Source organism: Pimephales promelas, chromosome 2, assembly GCF_988280905.1.
Source record: "Pimephales promelas chromosome 2, fPimPro1.hap1.1, whole genome shotgun sequence".
NCBI lineage: Eukaryota > Metazoa > Chordata > Actinopteri > Cypriniformes > Leuciscidae > Pimephales > Pimephales promelas.
Window position 1 is genome coordinate 18,678,370 of NC_142770.1, and position 19,818 is coordinate 18,698,187.

Genomic DNA, 19,818 nt, shown 5'->3' on the forward strand with positions numbered 1-19,818 from the left:
AAACTAGCTTTATTTTTACTTACAACTTTAAGGATATGTTAATCCTCCAAAAAAAAACAACAACATATTTTCTCACCTCAGGAACAAAATCCTTAATAATATAATCCTTTTTATTCAGGCAAGGGGGTCTTTCTTGTACCACCCTGTCATGGACAATATGTGTGCCCGTAGAGTAGTAAAACAAGAAATTTATTTTTTAAATCTAATGTTTTCCTAATAGTGAAATGTCACTTTTGTGTAAACCATCAATAGAAAGTCTGAAATTTAATTATTTTTTTTATTCATCTTGAAATATGAATTCAACATTTCAATTGTCTCATTGTTTGTACTGAAAAAACAAATACACTTAAAAAATACAAATAAAGATACATTTATTTGATTAGTTCACACAACACAAACATCATTCAACATTAATGTATGTAAAATTATATTTGTTTTACGTAGGCCTACATTTTTAACAAAATGACTCGGTGACGGGGTGGTAGCTGATGTCACGGAGTGGATCACTGTGACAGGGTGGTATGGACAGATTTGCTTGTTACAAACTTTACAAGTGTTTCATCTGTTTCCATGATGATCCCAGGATAAAGGTCACTGTCATATTAAAAAACGCACCACGTCCCAATGAGATCTCCACTTTCCCAAGCAATTGCTTCTGTTGGCACCTTCTGGGCTGTTTTGTTAAAAGTGAAGTGCTGTGTTGAAGCACTGACATGTCAGCTGCTTTTGTATGGAGCACATGCAACTAACTTCCTGGTAAAGGATTCCTCCAATAGAAAACATAAAATGTCCCAAATCGGGGTGCTTGACTAGGTCTCTTTGTATGTGTTAAATGGTGCTATGGGAAATTTCCTACTTCCCACTTCTGAGGTCGAAACTAGTATTAATGATAATTCCGATAGCACATGAAATCAGCGCAATTGTGAATATATAGCCTAGCCTAAAGCCATTTGCACTCAATGCACAAAACATTTTAAACAATTTAACACATAGCCTACTCTTTTTCTTTTGTTTTGAGAAATCTGTGAGAACATGATGTTCAAATGATTTAAAAATAAGACATCTTGGTTTACGCCCCCTCTTTTGAAGTAGGTGAGACTGTGTGGTTCTTATTTCTTGTGAGGCGCAAGACCAGTGGAACATTTTACAAGAACATGTCTAAACACTACCTCACATGAGGTAAACTACTTTACAGGTGCTAAAACCACGTGTACATGCAGTTAGTGGCCAAATAGCAAAACAGTCCTGAGGTTGTTTACTCAGTGTTTTATATTCATTCAAAAAGATGATTGTAACACAACACACAGGTTCATATCGTCCTCTTTGATTTCAAAGTACAAAAATAAGTTAAATGGACAGATCACCCAATATCAACATTTTTGTCATGTTGATATACTGTATATATATGCCTTTTTTCTGCTCTGGAAAACAAAATTTTGCATTTTAGCATGTCTGCTCAGTTTTTTATAAAAGAATCACAAATAATAATCACAAATAAAGTACCATAAACTGTTCTCCTGCAGTAAATGTAACGTGTGTGTGTGGGTGGGCTATATTTATAGTCTTCTGAAGCCGCTATCTTGATGTGATGAACAGAGTGAAATTGAAGTTCCCATCAAATCTAACACTTGAGAACCGTCAGTGTGTTTTAGATCATTCGAGTTTGGAACGACATTTCGACATTTTGTTTCAGAATTAAACCATGTAGTTTGTATTGTAACAGCTTTGAACAAATGCAACTGCATGTTGTAGACATGCTTTGTGTGCACACACACACAGTGTATATATATACAGTATATATATACAGTATATATATATATATATATATATATATAATGAAATGGATAATGTAGTCATTCTGGCTGCTCATTATTCCACTCATTACGTGGCAAGTATCATTTATTATGTGAGTATAGAGGTTTCCAGAGTAGAAAGTCATGAAACTATTACTGGAATTCAGTCGGACATTATCTGAACACTGAATATCCCTCAAGACAGTTTGCAAGTTATCACAAATATGAAACAAATATCATATCGAACAAAACATTTCTGAAACAAACTGTGCATTTTGAGGTTCAAATCTAAATGTATCAACATTACATACAGCATCACAGAAGGCTATTTCTGCCAATGTCCATTCCACAAACTAAATGACAAAATGACAATTACTAATTATAGATATTGTTAACTATTACATCGAAGAAAGTATTAACCATAACTTACAATTCACTTTAACATTCTTATTGTAAATGAAACAGTCCCTTGTACAACACTTGCGAGCTAAATATGCAGATTAAAGCAACACCAAGCAACTTTTCCTCAGCGGTCGCCCTACAGGTTGGAAGCGGAATTGTCCATTACTGCTGTCGTAAATAATTTAGCCTACTGTCGCACACGCACGCACACACTCCCTGTTTATCCAGCACCGGCTTTGCACTGTAAAAATAAATATTGATGGTTTAACTTAAAAAAGTAAGTAACCTGGGTTGCCTTAAAATTTTAAGTTGATTGAACAGTGAAAAAGTGAAAAGTGAGTTAATACAATGAAGGAGATTAATTTAATCATCAGAAACTCAAAATAATAAGTTATCTCAACTAAATAAATTATTATAAAGTTGATTTGACAAAAGAAAATATTTTGTGATAACAAATCTTGAAAATATTTTTTACAGTGTGGAATCAACAATGGCCACAGACAAGGTAGGGTATGATCAGAGACTATTTATATAGAGACACGCCACTTCCTCAATCCTTAATACAACTATATAGGGAAAATCCGTAACATCAAAGATGGCGGTTGTATGCACATGTCCCGCCCCTCCCGCTGGACAGCCAATCGATCTGCTTTTAACAGTCAAGCCGGGAAACATTTAAGCCTATCGTCTGGTTCCACCGACGCATGCGCACAGTTGAGGTTTGTGACAGTGGAAAATACGTTACTGTTCGAAAAGGCAGCAGATTTGATATGCAGTGTATGTGGGCGTTGTGTAAATATCAGACATCCCAAGTCTCCCGGAAGTCCCGGGTGTCTCCCGCAGATTGATAGCGGCTCGCTGATGCCCGCAAATTAGTTTAAATCTCCTGGAATCTAGAGCGAGCGAGCAAGAGCGAGCACATACTGTGCTTCAAACTGTGCAGCGCGCGCGACAGAGTGCAAGAGAACCCTTGCGCATGTGTAAAAGTATAACCTGTGGTAAAACAGCGTTTTAAACCTTATTTTGGGGGAAAGTCATCAAACTTTTTCAGCGATTTTTATTATATTTTACTGCTGTTTCTATACATGGAGTTTTTATGTCCCGGTGACCAGTGAAAGTGCAGTTCTGACTCTCTGCCCATTCATTTAGATAGGAGCCTGGTCTTGTTATTCCGAAATAGCTGCCCGGAGGCGTTGCCAAGATGGCGGCCGAGTGTTGCAGGACTTGCCTAAAAGGACTTTGGTATGATGCATGATTTTATGAAAGTGTAGTTGTAGTCTACTGTCGAGTACGCTCCACCTATTGGCAATTGTAACTTTTAAAGCAAGTCAAATTTGTAGTTTTCTTTCTGTCTCATTCGCACTACAGAAACACGCCCCGATCTGGCAATCTTGCATATATCCGATAAAGGGCCGCAAAGCGGAGGCATAAGTGCATTTCACCATGTCACGACTTGATGAACCACTGAAACGATTTTGAAAACATTATTTTAAGGTAAAAATTCGTACTTAGTGTTGCTTTAAAGAGATCTACATAGTTATGCAATATGTGATACTTTTTCCCAAACAGTGAGAAAGGAAAGTAAATGGTGTCAGATTTGATGTGTTCTCGATTCTGGCAGCTGTAGAAGCGCATATGTGCTGTTTATTTCCCTGGGCTGAAACCTTTTACATGGTGTGGAAGTAACTCCTGTAGCGTACTGAAAAAACAACAACCAATACATTTAATCTCAATTCAGATGTTTGAGTGTTGATGATTTTTCTGAAATACAAACAATTCTGAACTGCCAGAAAGAATAGTAGCTTTAACTATTAAAAACAAAGATTCTTTATCGGCATTGATGGTTCTAATCTTTAACATCCATGGAATCTTTACATTCCATAAAAGGTTCTTAAAAGTGGGAAAAGATTCTTTAGAGTATTATAATGTTCTCCATACACTACAATATGATTATTTTAAGAACTGTACACTTCAAAAGGTTCTTTGGGAAAACCAAAATGGTTCTTCTATGGCATCACTGTGAAAACCCCATTATGAAACCTTTCTTTTTAAGATTGCACAACTGGTACTTCAAACGTGAAAGATGCATATTAGAATCCATAAAGGGATACGCTTGAAAACACAAGATGTGATAACAAAGAAATAGTCCACCCAGAAAATAAATCAAATGAAAATTAAATTAACTTTTTTGCCCATCCAGTAAAACTTGGGTCCAGTGTTGTTTTGCTTTCATTGTATACAAAAACATTCTTTAGTGTTTAAAAGAATGATTAAAATAAATACAGGTTTTGGAATGACATGAACTATACTTTTAAAAGGTGCATATTAGTATTTTAACTCATTTTGATTGCATTAAAGTTGCTTTACCTGCACTTGACTTGAGTCTTGTGGTTGATTAAGATCCATGACTTGAGGTTGTTGTAGGTTTGTATCTTGAGTTTGTTTTAAGTTGTCTCTGGTTCTCTTGCTTCCAAGAACAAACATCTTTACTAGTCCTTAAAGTGAAAGTCGGATTAAACATTAAGTTTTCCCATCTTTACAGAAAGAACAACACAACCAAAGATCTCACCTATGATCACAATGATCAGAACAGCGTTCAACAGAGCAGATATGAGGCTAATAATCTGCCAATGTGTCTGATTCCTCTCAATGATCTTCACCGCTGTCTGATTCTGGATCTCTGCAGTCGGAGTTGGTCCTGTGTATTCATTGAAGGGGTTTAATATTAATATTGAATATGTATTTGTGTAACAGAGATTAAGTGTTTAGCTTGAGGATCACTGAATGTTCACTCACCGCTGATGTGTATTCTGGTGCCGTTGCTGTATTTTGGATAACCGTCTTTGGTCACACAGTAATAAAGTCCTAAATCATCAATAGTGACATTATTTATGAACAAGCGATGATTATTTTGCAATGAATATTTCTGCTTAAAAGCTTGACTGTAGTAAAAAGTAGATGACGTTGTGGAAGAGAGTAATATGCCAACCGGAGGATCTGGAAGTTTCAGTAAAAACCAATAAACCTCATTTACATCAAAATCACAGTTTATAGACACATTTTGACCCAAATCTGTAAGTTGATCAGTTAAAGTCTCCGCAGCTCCACACCATATGAGCAGATCTGCGAAATAGAAACGCACATACACCTTTAAAATGATTGTGTCAACATAAAACATAAAGTAAATAATGGCATTAGTTGATACACAGCGAATTCCCAGAATATCAATACAGTAAACTCACAGAAAAGAAGCTTCACGATCTTCATGATGTTAAAGCACTTCAGCGTGATGCAGTCTAGATTTATGCTGAGTTTGAGATGACTTTACCCCAGAGCTTTCAATGGGGAAATTTCAGCCACATCAAGAGGAAGTAGAAGTCATGTTTGCACTGACCACATTTTGTAGATTATTCCATGGTGCATTGCCTAAACTGTACACTATTCATATATAATTGCAATCAAATAGCTTTCCGTGAGCAATTAATTATTTAATTGTTGTACGTAAGTTATATCAATTGTTTTCAACGGGTTTACTTCAGAACCCAGACTTTACATTGGACTTATCTATTGGCAACCCAACACCGAGTTTATTGCATACATATGTAAATAAAATCAAACTTTGAAATTTGTTCATATGAATGCACTGATCCACACATATGCAAAATTGTTAACATGACAAAAGCTGAATGAAGTAAAACTGAATTTTTTTTGTTTGGTTTTTAAGTGTTTCTTGAATGTAGGTGGTTTATTGCTCTCTGCATCCGATACACCACTAGCTCATTGTGGTCAACACAAACCTTGTTTATTCTCATTGCAGGCGAATGTAGGTCTTTTACTTACTTTGTATAGAGTTCATAGTGTTACATAAGACAGGTTCACACCCGTGATTCTTTAAGAGAACTAAGATTGCTCTCTTTTTAAAGGAGACACTCAGAAGATTATTGTTGAAGTGAGATCACTTCATCAAGTTTACATTTATTATGAAGTAAATGTACTGCACTGAACATTTTTATTATTTGTTTATTTTTATTATTATGCAAAGTAATATGGTATAAAATCAAATCCATATTTCTAACTAAGTTGTGTTCCACATTAAACTAAAGTTGATATAACAAACATCGAGGTTCTTGTGAAATTTTTTTTCTCGGTTGACACTCAATGAAACATTTCTGATGTGGTCTCTTATCACAAATAAAAACCCTACATTTCTGCCACAATCCCTTCAATCATATCGCATGTACATCGTCATCGTCTTACTGCTCACTCGCCGTTCTGTGATTGGTTCCAGACCAAACCAGGAAAGAAAATGCCTCTGTACTCAATTGGATAGTATGGACCTACAACCAATCAGAGCAAATGCCTGCCTTGATCGCGGTTCTCTATTCTTATTTAAAAATGTCTATAACAGACACGATGGCTGAATCTACACATTTCAATTCTCCAGCGGCAGCCATTCTCTGTTGTAAACAAAATCAACCCAAGCACTCTTTGGTGACGTGGATGAGTACGTTACTATTGATCATCTGTCCATTTTCATAAAAAGCCTGCCCTGACAATTTGATTGAGCCGAACAGCTTTGGTTCGGGCATACTTGCTTCACAGCCAATTACAGTAAGTCTAGACCGAATTTCCCATCATCAAATGTTGTGGGCGGGGCTAAGTTCAGCAGGCATCCAAGCTAAAATCGTGCAGTAAATTTAGTAAATTGTGAAACATGACACTGCACACTGGGAGGAGGATGTTTTAAAATACTGTTTCCACGGTAACGCAAGGTCCGATTTCAAAAGTATTTTATTAGGATTTAATTTTTTTTTATGTAAAAGCTTCCAAATGATACCTAATTCATAATAAAAAATTAAAAATGCGATTGGCAAGTGTAAACACTTTGATGGAAATTGGCAAGTGTAAACACTCTGATGCTAAATGAGTTATTATAGGTGTTGCAGACCCCTGGTTATACTGTAAATAATTATTAATAATGGCCTCCAGAGAGTGACAAACCTTTGATGAGAAAAACTTGCATTTACATTTGGCAGATGCTTTTAACCAAAGCGACTTACATTGCATTTCAACACATTTACATTCTCATCAGTTCTTGCTTTCCCTGGGAATGGAACCCATGACCTTGACATTGCGAGCGCTAACGCTCTTAATGTTTTATGTATTACCATGAACTTAAGCATCACGCAAGGATGGCTATAAAAAGATATTACTGTACAGAGAGAGAGAATACATTTTTGCTTTCTTGGTGGCACCACAATTTAAAATCAGCCTGATGACTTTGACATGAAACGTGCAGTTAAATAATCTTGTTGATATTCTGATTAACCAACTTTACCAACTCCAGTACTAACTCTAACTCGTTTCAGGACCTACTCGTCATAATCGTAATCATTCTCTAGATCTAATATCACATGGAATACATTTTGATGCTGTTGAAATTCTGAAGCATGAGTGATGACATCTCAGATCATTATCTAGTCTCATGTAAACTTGATTTGGCTGCAAAGCCGACTCCATGTTACAAATATGTTAGAACTATCAGTTCTGCCACAAAAGATTGTGTTATTAATAATTTTAAATCTCTTTTTTTTAACACAGACATTTCTGTTGCGATTAAAGAAGATTAAAGGAAATAGTCCAATGCCATGGTACAACGGGCACACTCAGCCCCTTAAGAGAAAAGCCAGAAAAATTGAGCGAAACTGGAAGAAAGGAATACTAGAGGTATTTCGCATTTCATGGAAAGAGAGCACGATTGCATACAGAGAGGCCTTAAAAGCTACTTGATATGCTAATTTTTTAACCCTGTGAGATTTTCACGTGTGAAATTAATGCGTTCATGACATCAAAGCTTGATTATAGTAATCGTATGTAATCGCTCGTATGGATGGTTGCCCTGCACGTTTAATAAATAAACTACAGCTAGTTCAAAATGCAGCAGCTCGAGTTCTTACCAGAACCAGGAAGTACTGTATGACCATATTAGCCCGGTTCTATCAACACTGCATTGGCTCCCTATTAAACACGAATACCTATACAGTACTTCACATCTATTGGGATCTCAAAATTCAGGCCAGTTAATACCTAGAATATCAAAATTGACTGCGGGCGGTAGGCTAGGAGTATGGGCTCTCAAATCACGGCCTCGCATGGCTCACTAATTATTTCACAGATAGATTTCAGTGTGTTAAATCAGAGGGCTTGCTATCTAGCCCATTGGCTGTCTCGACAGGGGTGCCACAAGGTTCAATTCTCGGCCCGATATTATTTATAATTTATCATAATAGGTCATTTCTACTATAACTGTAATCCGCTTTAAAATAATCCTGTTAAAAGTGCTTTAAAAATTATGGTGACTTCACCTTTTAAATGCAATTCCTGTTAAACAAGTTATGTGATGTCTCGAGTTAAGTGAATTATGGGTCATTGGACAGGTGTCAAATTAATCAAATTACAGATGACTTTCGGGAAAGAGGAAGTAACCAATGACATTTATGGTTTTTAAAATAATAAGTCCCACCTCGACCGCCAAAAATTGTTCGAGCGAGCACAAGCAGCAGGTAAGAGAGTGTGGAAATGATCTTGGGTGCACGCAAGGGCTTGTATTGCGTCCAGAGGAGGAGATGTTCCTGTTTCCTCGCGTGCTGATCTGTTAGCGAAAGTCATTTACCGCGCAAATATTACGCATATTCCAGAGATGCTGCTCTTGATACTGATTAATATGATTTAGCCTGAATCATCAAGTGGAATTATTTGGGATTAAATCAAACTAAAGATGTAAGCGCAGGCAGCTAGTGAGACACTTCTCATGTCATAGATGCCTACGTAACAATGACAACCGAAACAAACCTTTCCATAAAGCGTTGATAAATTGAGTTCCAAGGGTATTTTTTAAACATTATTAAATATGCATCATAAATTCTTAATTTTAATGACCAATTCAGTGAGAATAGTCTAATAAGGCATTACTTAGGGCTCTTACAGAAATCCATATCGACAAAATGCATACGTGAAGGACTCTGGCAATGCAAAGGATAGGTGTGCAATATTGTGGACATTTTATGTCAATAATGTTTTAAATGTAACATTTACTCATTTAACGACAAACAAAAAAAAAGACAAAAAAATTACGAATTACGAATCGGCTGAATAAACGATTTATTAACGCGTTTTTGTTTCCATTTTGTTTCCATCCGTAAACCTCGCGAACCGGAACATATTTGAGGGTCATTCTGTGATGTTGATCAGAGCTCCTCCTCAAGGGGATCCCCAGTCTATGGGATCCCCCCGAGAAGAGAGAAAATGTCGTGGCTGCAGCCGACAAGGAGGTAACGTTAGGAGAGAATCTGTTCATTTTGAATGGAAGTCAATGGATTGGAGGATTTGCATTAGTACGCGGAATAACGTTACTTTTCTATGGTCACGTAAGAATTCGCCAGTCTTTAACATATTTCCTATTAAATATCGACTTTTGATCCATTATTTTTTTATATAAATTCTACAGAAAATTAGAGAAACCGTTTAAACGTTAAATATTTATTAAATAGTCATGATAATCAGTTGTGTGAACTGATATTTTTATGTCACAGTGCAAAGCAAGCCTATAAATAATACATGGTAACGTTAGCTGCTACTTGTGCTAAAGCTTAGGCTAAATGCTAAGTGCTTAAATCTAAACTGTATTATTGTAGCCCACAGACCACTCGATACTGGACAAAGATACATAAGATAAACATTTAAAAGGGTTTTTAGTGAAGAGTAAAGTGGGAAAGTACTGAAATGTTTTAGTTTTCTGATGTTCGAAGACTTGACTCCACCCAGACTGTTTGATAGGAACGTTAGCATTTGAACTGTGCAACTGTTTCTACACACGGATACTGCAATGTCCACATTAATGTGGATAAAATAAGAACTTTTGTTTTGAAACTCTGCTCGTCTACACTAGCACAATGCTATTTCAAGCATTTTTCATATTTCAGGAGTTGCTTCCCCGCACAGAAACATCTGAGAATGCTAAATTTATATCATTGAGTACATGTTAAACATCATAAAAGCTCACTGAGAAAAAGATTCAAATTTATCCTGATTTATGTGAATGAAGAAGTTATAAACAAGGCATAAACAAACATTAAATGTCGTTTCTGGCATTCTGGGCCCAGTTGCAGCAAAACCCTCAGGCTAAGTAAGCTATTAGTTGTAGCTGAACTTTAGGAGTTTCTTGCAAACAGATCACCTATGCAAATACCCTAGCATAGACGTTAGCCAATCACATTTATGCAACACCGGAAAAGTAATGTGTTAACACTGTGAAGCTTGGTCCTTACACGTCTATCATAGTGACAACAGCCAATCACATTACTTTTCCGCTGTTGCATGAATGCGATTGGCTAACGTCTGCGCACAACTCATAGATTGGCTGACGCCTGCATTGGCAATTGAAAGGTAGAAAACATTTCAACTTCAGCCGCAAACAACGAAACGGAAACCACTATTCAGATCACATGAAATCACCCATTGAAAGTAAATGAGAAGTGTTATCGCATATCGAATGTATGAATTTGACGTCAAACAACAGACTGGGCCATCTGACCAATCAGAGCAGAGTAGAGTCACATAAAGGAGGGATTTAGAGAGACTGAATCCATTATCAAACCGTTTCAGAGATTGAGAAAAGAGGTGTCAGTGTCATTCTGTTTACTGTGGAAGCTTCCGTCACCAAAACAAATTCCTCGAATGTGCAAACATACCTGGCAATATAACTCTGGTTAGTGCATTATTGTAATCAGAATCAATGGACTTAAACGGTTTAACAGCTGGAATGTGATTTTTATTTTTTGGTTAACAGTAAATATTTCAATTCTTTCTGTGTTTACAGGTGCTGTATTGTTTTAGTTCCTCTGTTAATGGTGATTACTGAAGGTGAGCAATAGAGGGTCAGTGACATGTAAAAGTGTCCATGATAAAGAAAAAGATAAATCTGCAACAAATTTAGTTTAAAACAAGCATTAATTTATGTTTTTCTATTAAAACCAAGTTTGTTTATTATTATTACTTCTCCGTTTTCAGCGTCACTGGTCACCGTCGAGGGTTTAATCGGAGGTTCTGTCGTTTTACCGTGTTCTTCTAAAAAACATCAGCTTACAGTTCAAGACATCACAGTGAATTGGAAATATGATGATAGACTGAAAGTGTTTGACATTGATAAGGGCAAAGACTTTGGACAAGGACAGGATCAGTCATTCAAGAACAGAGCTGAAACCTTCCCTCCAGAGTATACGAAAGGAAACTTCTCACTCAAACTCGACAGTCTTCAGCACAGTGACGCAGGAAAGTACCAGTGCTACATCGTAGAGGAATCAGTCATCAGGACTGTGGAGCTTTTCATCGAAGGTTTGTGGTATTTTTTTAACTACACAATTTCAATGGTCCATTTTAGACATTCCATTCACTAGAAGTAACTTATACTTTAGTAGTTAGTAGAATAAGTTGACATGTCCTGTAGATGCAACATCACTTATAGTCAGTAGAATGTCGTTATTTTTATTTGTCACATGTGCAAAGTTCTTAGAATTTTTTTTTCTAGTCATGTTGGATTTCAAAAACTTATACAAACAACAAAATTGTTTTTTTTACACGTCATGAATGAGTAATTCAGTATTTTTTTTTTAAACGTCACACAACACATTTTACAACCTGATATAAGATAGCACACATACGTCTGTAAAAGTTACACTGTGTGATTTTTACCCTCATCTAGCGATGAAAAGGTATATGACCATCCAGTGAATATTAGTTTCTGTTCCTCTCAATTCCGATTTCGTTTTAACTCCTACGGTGGCCAATGTGGTCCAAGATTAACATGGCTTCCAGTTCAACCTTGTCCATGTGTATTAACTCAAACGTAAACGCGAAAGGCGAAGCTTGAATTAACGGGTATGTCCCTCTTTGGCTAATGTACTTTCAAGATGGAGGGGCAACATGGCGAGCGACATTAGAACCCCTTACCCGTATGTATTTTCAATGGCATATTATACACTCACGAGAATACTTTATTACTTAAACGAAGTAAATATACATTAATGAGCACATATATTTTTGAAAGAACTAAGTGTTTTTAGCTAAGAATAAACTAAAAGAGTTACACAGTGTAGCTTTAAAGATCACTTCATCTGGAAAGCATCTGCTGTTTACTAACATCTGATAGATGTCAGTTTAATAAGAGTGTCACGATTTCAATCGAAATTGATTGAAATTAATTCACAATCTTGAATATCGAATTAAAAAAAATGGAATCGTCGATGCTGCCACGCCCCCATGTCATGTCAGTTCGGCTTGCCAAGTGGAAAAAAACTTGCGTGTTGAAGAGCTGCGAGTCTATGGCAACTGCAGATGCTGGAGACCCATCAACAGAACTTGAACCCCCTCCTCTTTCGTTGAAGTCACAGGAGTGGAAGTTTTTTGGATTTCCAGTGAGTAATGTTAACAACGTTCGCGGTTCAAAAAAGCCACAGTTTGCAGACATCCCAAGTCTCGCGGAAGTTCCGGGAGTCTCCCGCATATTGATAGCGGCTCCCTGATGCACACAAATTGGTTAATCTACCGGAATCTAGAGTGAACGAGCAAGAGCGAGCGTGCTTGCCGAGACAGAAAAAAACTGCTTCAAATCGTAATGTGCGCAGAGAGACCTTGAGTGTGTGCCTCATGAAGCGCATGTAAGACAGAGAGCATCCTGATTGGCCGATTGAAGGAAAAAAAAGAGAATTGAATCGTGACCTTAGAATCGAGAATGTAATCGAATCGAGGATTTGGAGAATCGTGACACCCCTACAGTTTAAAGGCCTGTTCACACCGGGACTAATTTCGTGCACGTTATTCGCTGTCGTTTAACGCCTCGTGACTAAACAAAGGGTGCCAATGTGAGTGTGAGCATAAAACGCCACGCGGCAAAGCGTCATTTAAAAAAAAAAACGCCTCGGGTTCGTTTTTTTTTTTTGTTTTGTTTGACGCGCCGCGTCAAAAACTATCCGACCAATGAGATTGCCGCTCTTGCTCACGTGTTTGTAGCTTCTGAAGTTACAGTAAAACACAACTTGGGGGCGCTCAAACACAAAACGGTCTTGCCGAGCACACATACGCAACAGCGAAGAAGATATACACATCGCCGTCTACACAGCCAGGAAGAAATAAGATGAGAAAGATGCAAGGCAAGATGAATATAGAGCTGCTGTTCTCATTGGTGTCAGAACATAAAGAACTATGTGACAAACACGACTGCAACTAGTACAAACATCTTGATAAAAGAAAACTGATATGGAGTGGTATTGCAGAGCAAATTGACGCCATCTAATGTCAGGGAATTAATTTGCGTGTTCACTCGGCTCATCGTCAGCGAAAATCGCTTGGGTGTGAACACAAAAAACACATTGAAAAACGCTGACGAATAACGCGTGCTGATATTCGCCCCAGTGTTTACGGGCTTTTAGATTCATTCTAAATCATTACATCTTAAAGACATCTTCTAAACGTCTATTTGACATCTGACAGGAAACGTCCTATAGACGTATTGTAGATGAGCAAACACTCTAAAAAATACATCTTCCAGGTGTAAACACACACATCACATAAACATCTCTGTGATGTACGTGTGGTATTTGGGCGAACTAACCTTGCCTTGCTATAAAAGTCAAAATAGCCAATATTTGTGTAGGGCTCTTCTCTATGATGTCATTTCTTGTTTTATTTTCCCTGCATGATTTTAATTTGGTGGACAGATTTTAAAATATTAAGCAATGAAACAGTTTGGTCCAGTTTGGACATTTCTTATGTTTCAGAAATGTAAAACCACCAGCAGAGGTGTATTCTCAGTTAATTATAAACTGCATTTTAGATGTGATTTTGGTTTGGGTTTCTGAATTTGAATATGTTTGGTTGCGTAATGGATTGATTTCTCCATTAAATTAAAGTTTTTGCAGTGTCCTCTGACTGAGAGTAAACTCTAGTGTAAAGATGCCATTCAGTCAACAGTCATTGAGCATTTAAAAAAAATAATTATAAAAAAATAATTATAACTAATCTCTATTTTCAGTGCCTGTGCAGTACCCAGTTGTGGGAATTATTGGAGGGTCTGCCGTTTTACCCTGTTCTGCTACAAAACGTCCACTTACAACTGAAGACATTACAGTCAGTTGGAGCCACAATAAGACCCTGGAAGTGTTTAACATTATTAAGGGTAAAGTCTCCATGGAAGAACAGGATTCAGTATTCAATAACAGAACTGAAACCTTCCCTCAGGAATATCTGAACGGAAACTTCTCACTCAAACTCAACAATCTTCAACACAATGATTCGGGAATCTACAAATGCAACATCACGAATGAATTGCTAATTCAGAGTGTGAAACTAGGTTTGTGAAAAAGACGTTAGATTCATGTAAACTAATAATGTTAAGATGATTCATTTTAATTGAGAATTTTTTACTTTTAAAATCACAATGAAAGTTTTCATTGAAAGTTTTCATCTGAACCTAATGCAATTGTCTTTGTGTCCACCAGAAGTAAACCAAGGAGCTCAATCGAGACCAGAGAAGATTTTACTTCTTTCTGTGTCCATTCTGCTCTTTATGTGAGTATTAGCAGAAGAATAACCTCAAAACAACCTGAGATCGCCACATCTTCTGAGAAACAGCTGAAGACGAAGCAGAAACTGGCACTGCAGCCTACAGTAACAATTCAGATATTCCGATTTTATGTTATTGTATATTTGATTATTTTTATATTATAAAAGGGATTCAGTTCTTGATTTTGATTGGTTGAGCTGCGGTTGAAGCCGTTGTAAATTAAACGCACGAACACCTACGACGACATTGCTTTAGTGTTATCGCGTGACTGTTGCTTAGCAACCTCTTTGCAACAACATTGCTTGGCGGAGGAATAAGTTTGTTATAACATTATATTTTTTTATATTATAACGTTGTTATTTATATGTTGTTATATATACGTATAATAATGTTGTTATTATAACGTTGTATATTTTTTACGTTATAACGTTGCTGGTGTTCCTTTATGAATAACTCCGTTCCGCGTCGTGCCTAACAATGCCCCGACAGGGTGTCCGCGGGGTTTTAAAAAGTATTAAAAAGTGATAAATCAAAATTGTCAAATTTAAGGCCATTAAAAGTGTTAAATGTAGTCTGAGAGTCTATCAGGTGTCCTATTTTGTGTTTCCGTTAGTCCTTATAAATATGGGCTTTAGCTTATCTGGGCACACTCAAAGATCTTTCATCTCTGTCTATGTTTGATGCTGACGTCATATTCAGTGGCTGGACGATATATAGAGGCTATATATAACCCTGATAGAAGTGATCACCCGTATTTAGACCTACCTATATTGTATTTATATAAAGCGTTCACGGGCAAATTTGCTTTAGCCTATGTAGATTTATATATTGATTTTATTTACCTTTATTTGAAATCAGAAAAACATAAATGTCAGGCGACACGATAGCTGGCTGCATGTCAATATCCATGGATCACTGGATCTTTAGTAAGTTATTAGGAGTCCAATTACATTGAGTCCAACATTTAGTTTAAATTGATCAAATTGTTAGTTTTAGTCGCATTTTCGTTTAATAGTTTCCCCTATTAAATCCAGTCACGCAGCAGATCTTTTGCCACTCAGTCAGGTTGAGGGGGGTTGTACCGGCGGGAAAGTGATGTCAATGCATTCTCTCTATTGTTTGGTGTGTAAAAAAACATCAATGTCAACTGGATGGGAGCTAATGCACTTCGGTCGCAAATGCAATCCACTAAACATAAAAATGGAATGCGTGCTCTAAATCTATTCATTTTTGTATGTTATAAATGTCAAAATCTGTGTAATAGAAAGGTCGCTGGTTAACACTTGCAATTCAGTGTCGTGATGGTTTTAAAAAAAAATTCTGAAGGTAGTAAAAAAGGTATTAAAAGTAGTAAATTTAACTTAAGGATTACTGTATATACCCTTAGCTGTACTAATCCACTGTAATTATGGCTTCAAGGGGCTTATTCCTTTAATTTATATTATTTTATACTCCGTTTACTTTGACTATCATGCCATGAACACGATGCCGTTAAAAAATGAGAAACAAGTTTTTTTTTTGTTTTTTTTTTACAATTGTTTACATTTTACTGGAAGTCATTTCCCAGACAGCAAACTGACATTGAATCAACGTGGAAACGACGTCTCTCATGACATTGAAACAACGTTGATTTTGCTCATCGAATTAACGTTGAACCAACGTCAGACGCGGCATTCTTCAAAGCTAAATGAAAATCGAAAATTGGTTTGCTTTCATAACGTTGAAACAACGCGTTGATTTCAAGTTGATTTTCCGTTAGTTTTGAAAGAATGACGCGTCTGTCGTTGGTTCAACGTTAATTCGATGAGCAAAACAATGTCAGATCAACGTTGTTTCGATGTCATATTTCCACGTTGATTCAATGTCAGTTTGCTATCTGGGTTAGCTTGTGCATTTTAAATACAGATTAGTTGTGGAAGATTTACTGTGGCAAGCAGATCAGAGCTTCACTTGTTCTCTCCAGACTGAACTATTGTGTAATGCTCTCCTGGCTGGTCTTCCAGCTTGCTCTGTCAAACCTCTGCAACTGATCCAGATGCTGTAGTGAGAGCAGTCTTTAGCGAGCTGTCTTTAGCGAGCGCACGTCACTCCTCTCGCGTCAATTTCAAGTCACTGACTTTTGCCTACAGAACAACCACTCACTCCGTTCCCTTCTACCTAAACTCACTACTCCAGAATGGCGTGACATCCAGAAGCTTGTGTTTGACGTCGTCTCGTGGTGCCGTCATCTCAAAGATAATAGCTCCTCGTCTGCTGAATTATCAAGCAGCTCAAAGATTTGTTACTAATTCAAATATTCGTACTCCTCATTGTTGCTTGGACGAGTCGGTTGGCCATCTTTCTTTGCACAATCGCAAGAGCACTGGTATATTTTTCTTTTCAAGCCTGCCTTATGCCTTCTGTAAACTGCCTTATGTTCTCTTCTGACTCCTAGCCACTACCAGGAAATGTAATCTTCGATCATGTGGGCAAATCATGTATGATATCCCATGAACGCAAGCTATATATTCGCTGAAAGTGCCTTTAAAGTTTTTGCACCTTTTTTTCCAGTATAAATTGCAGATTCAGCAAAAATGTGACTATTTACCAAAGTTTAAATTAGGTTAAAGGACTAGGAGTATTAAATGCACATATGCTGTTACTGAGCACTGCTAATGATTATGTTAAGATGTTAAATTGCCAAATGTCTTTTTCTGTCATATGTTTGTGTGTGTATATATATATATATATATATATATATATATATATATATATATATATATATATATTATGAAAGTACTATTCTGCTGTCTTGGCTGGGACTCCCTTGAAAAAAAGAGATTTTGAATCTCAATGGTATTATTTCCTGGTAAAATAAAGGTAAATAAATGTAATAATAAATAAATGCGTAATATTGCGTATGCTAAATGATTAAATGTAAATCCCAGTTGCTCTGGTGGGAAATGTTTTAATATTGCGTTACAATGTGGCCTATTATAACTATTTTATTGTATTCTCTGTATTCTATGTTATTGTATTCTACTGTATGAATTCTACTGGGAAACCAGAGAAAAAGATGAATAAAGACAAAGTCAATTTTCAGAAATTATGAATTGTTATTATGTTTTGAATTATGCTGTATAGCTGTGTTTTGCGGGATTTTTTGTGGAATTTAAATTACTTTGTTCATAGTAAAAAAGTTGGAAAAGTTAATAATTGTATATTATTGACAAATATTTTATATTGTCTTGTATAATTTTTTTTATTAGATCAGATAACATTTGTATCCGTCACATGGTCATGTTATAATGTACCCCAGGATGTCAATTCAATCCTATTATTTTGGGGTAAATCAAGAAAAAAGTATACTCTTTATTAATGAAACAAAACCACATAATTGTGCTAGACAAGTGAAATCAATATGGGAAAAATAATGATCTGAATCTGAAGTGGATTTGCACAAAATGAGAAAGTGTTAGTTTGTTAGAAGTTAGAATTAGTTTATGGAACCTTGAGTCTCTAAGCTTTCCAACAATATGAGATTTGTCAAGATAAGAAAAAAAAGATTTGATTATTAAATTGTGCGGTAAATTTAGTAAAATTTGAAACATGACACCACCCACTGGGGGGAGGAAGTTTTAAAGTACTGTTTCCATGGTAACGCAATGTCCAATTTCAAAATGATTTTATTAGGATGTATTTTTATCGTTAAAGCTTCCAAATAATATCTAATTTATGATAACTAAAATATGTGATATAGGAAATTGGCAAATGTAAACACTCCGATACTATATCCGATACTATATTATATTACGTTATTATAGGTTATAACTTATAAAACCTATAAACCTATTAAAAAAAAACAACTTAGATGTTTTGCCTTAGAAATGTTGCAGACCCCTGGTTAACACTGTAAATAAGTTACAAAGCTTTGCTTTGATAAGAAAAACTTGCATTTGCAACCATTTGCTCTCTTTTAGTTAACATGCTTGAGTTAACGCATTACTGTAAACTTAAGCATCATGTAGGGATGGCCATAAAAAGATATTTTAGTACAGAGAAAGGGAATATTTGCTTTGTTTGGTGGCACAACAATTAGAAACAGCCTGTTGACTTTATTGACATGAAACTTGCAGTTAAATTGATATTAAAATTGAATTGTTGGTACTCTGATTATTACTAGATTATTCTGATTATCAGATTATTCTGATTATTAGTAGATCTTCTGATTTGGTGTGATAACAGTGAAAGACTCGTCGGAAGAAATCGGCGCAGTGATCATAACAAAACTCCTGAGTTTGCACACCTTTCTGAACAATGCCAGGTTTGGGTTGATGTCTTTTATTTAGAAATTTTTACGTTCAGTTTGTTACCTCACTTGGTTTAATTGTTACCTGCTAGTTTGTGTGTGGTTAGCATGTAAGGGGGGGTGAGTAGCTGGGACACTCACTTTCTGTTCACCGTTTACATTTTAGCTAGGGTTAGGTGTCTTGCTCACGGACACCTCAACACTTGGTCAGGTGGAACTGACCAAGACAACGACAGACAACGGTTTGTGCGAGATGGAGCAGAATGGAGAAAACTTATTTACAAGCTTTAAAGCCCCTTTTTTGACAAGATTAAAAAATGGGTATAACACACTTGCAAACGTTTAACAGTTATCTTTTCATATATCCTGCATCATCATATGCGTTTCCCCAAGTGAGCCTACTTGCACAAACCCTTTGCAAAGTCAGGGAGTACGGTGCCTCCCTATTGGTTCCCAGAACTGCTCCTCGCGACATTCCTCTGAGGAAGAACCTGCTTTCACCATCACTTAGGCGCGAGCACTATCTACGAGACAGGCATATACCTTAAATTGGAGAGGCATTTTCGGTCAACGAATCGTGCCAAGAGTTCAGGCCGTGTATCAACCATGTAGTACTCAGACCCCGGCCTGGCCATGTGCCCAAGTTTCCACTCCCTTCAGGGACCAGGTGGTGAACCTGCAAGACCCAGCTCTGGCTGTTCTTTGACCTGTTTGCG

General features: G+C 36.6%; 2 protein-coding genes across 3 annotated transcripts; one reads left to right on the top strand and one right to left on the bottom strand.

Moving 5' to 3' along the window:
- Window positions 1–354: 354 nt before the first annotated feature.
- Window positions 355–9,048, bottom strand: LOC120479961 (uncharacterized). Its single transcript, XM_089117565.1, has 5 exons — window positions 5,438–9,048; window positions 4,992–5,318; window positions 4,765–4,893; window positions 4,563–4,690; window positions 355–3,894 (listed from the first exon to the last, which is right to left on the bottom strand). The coding sequence occupies exons 1-5, from the start codon at window positions 5,460–5,462 to the stop codon at window positions 3,787–3,789; spliced, it is 717 nt and encodes a 238-aa protein (XP_088973691.1). The 5' UTR covers window positions 5,463–9,048; the 3' UTR covers window positions 355–3,786.
- A 380-nt stretch (window positions 9,049–9,428) lies between these two features.
- LOC148995840 (uncharacterized) lies at window positions 9,429–17,902 on the top strand. 2 transcript variants are annotated; one of them, XM_089117552.1, is made up of 5 exons: window positions 9,429–9,526; window positions 11,074–11,117; window positions 11,265–11,588; window positions 14,284–14,601; window positions 14,750–17,902. In XM_089117552.1, exons 1-5 carry the CDS (start codon window positions 9,501–9,503, stop codon window positions 14,821–14,823), a joined length of 786 nt encoding a protein of 261 aa, XP_088973678.1. In that variant the 5' UTR covers window positions 9,429–9,500; the 3' UTR covers window positions 14,824–17,902. The 2 variants fall into 2 exon arrangements, with proteins under 2 accessions (XP_088973678.1, XP_088973680.1); XM_089117554.1 differs by lacking the exon at window positions 9,429–9,526 and adding an exon at window positions 10,555–10,962.
- The last annotated feature ends 1,916 nt before the right edge of the window (window positions 17,903–19,818 follow it).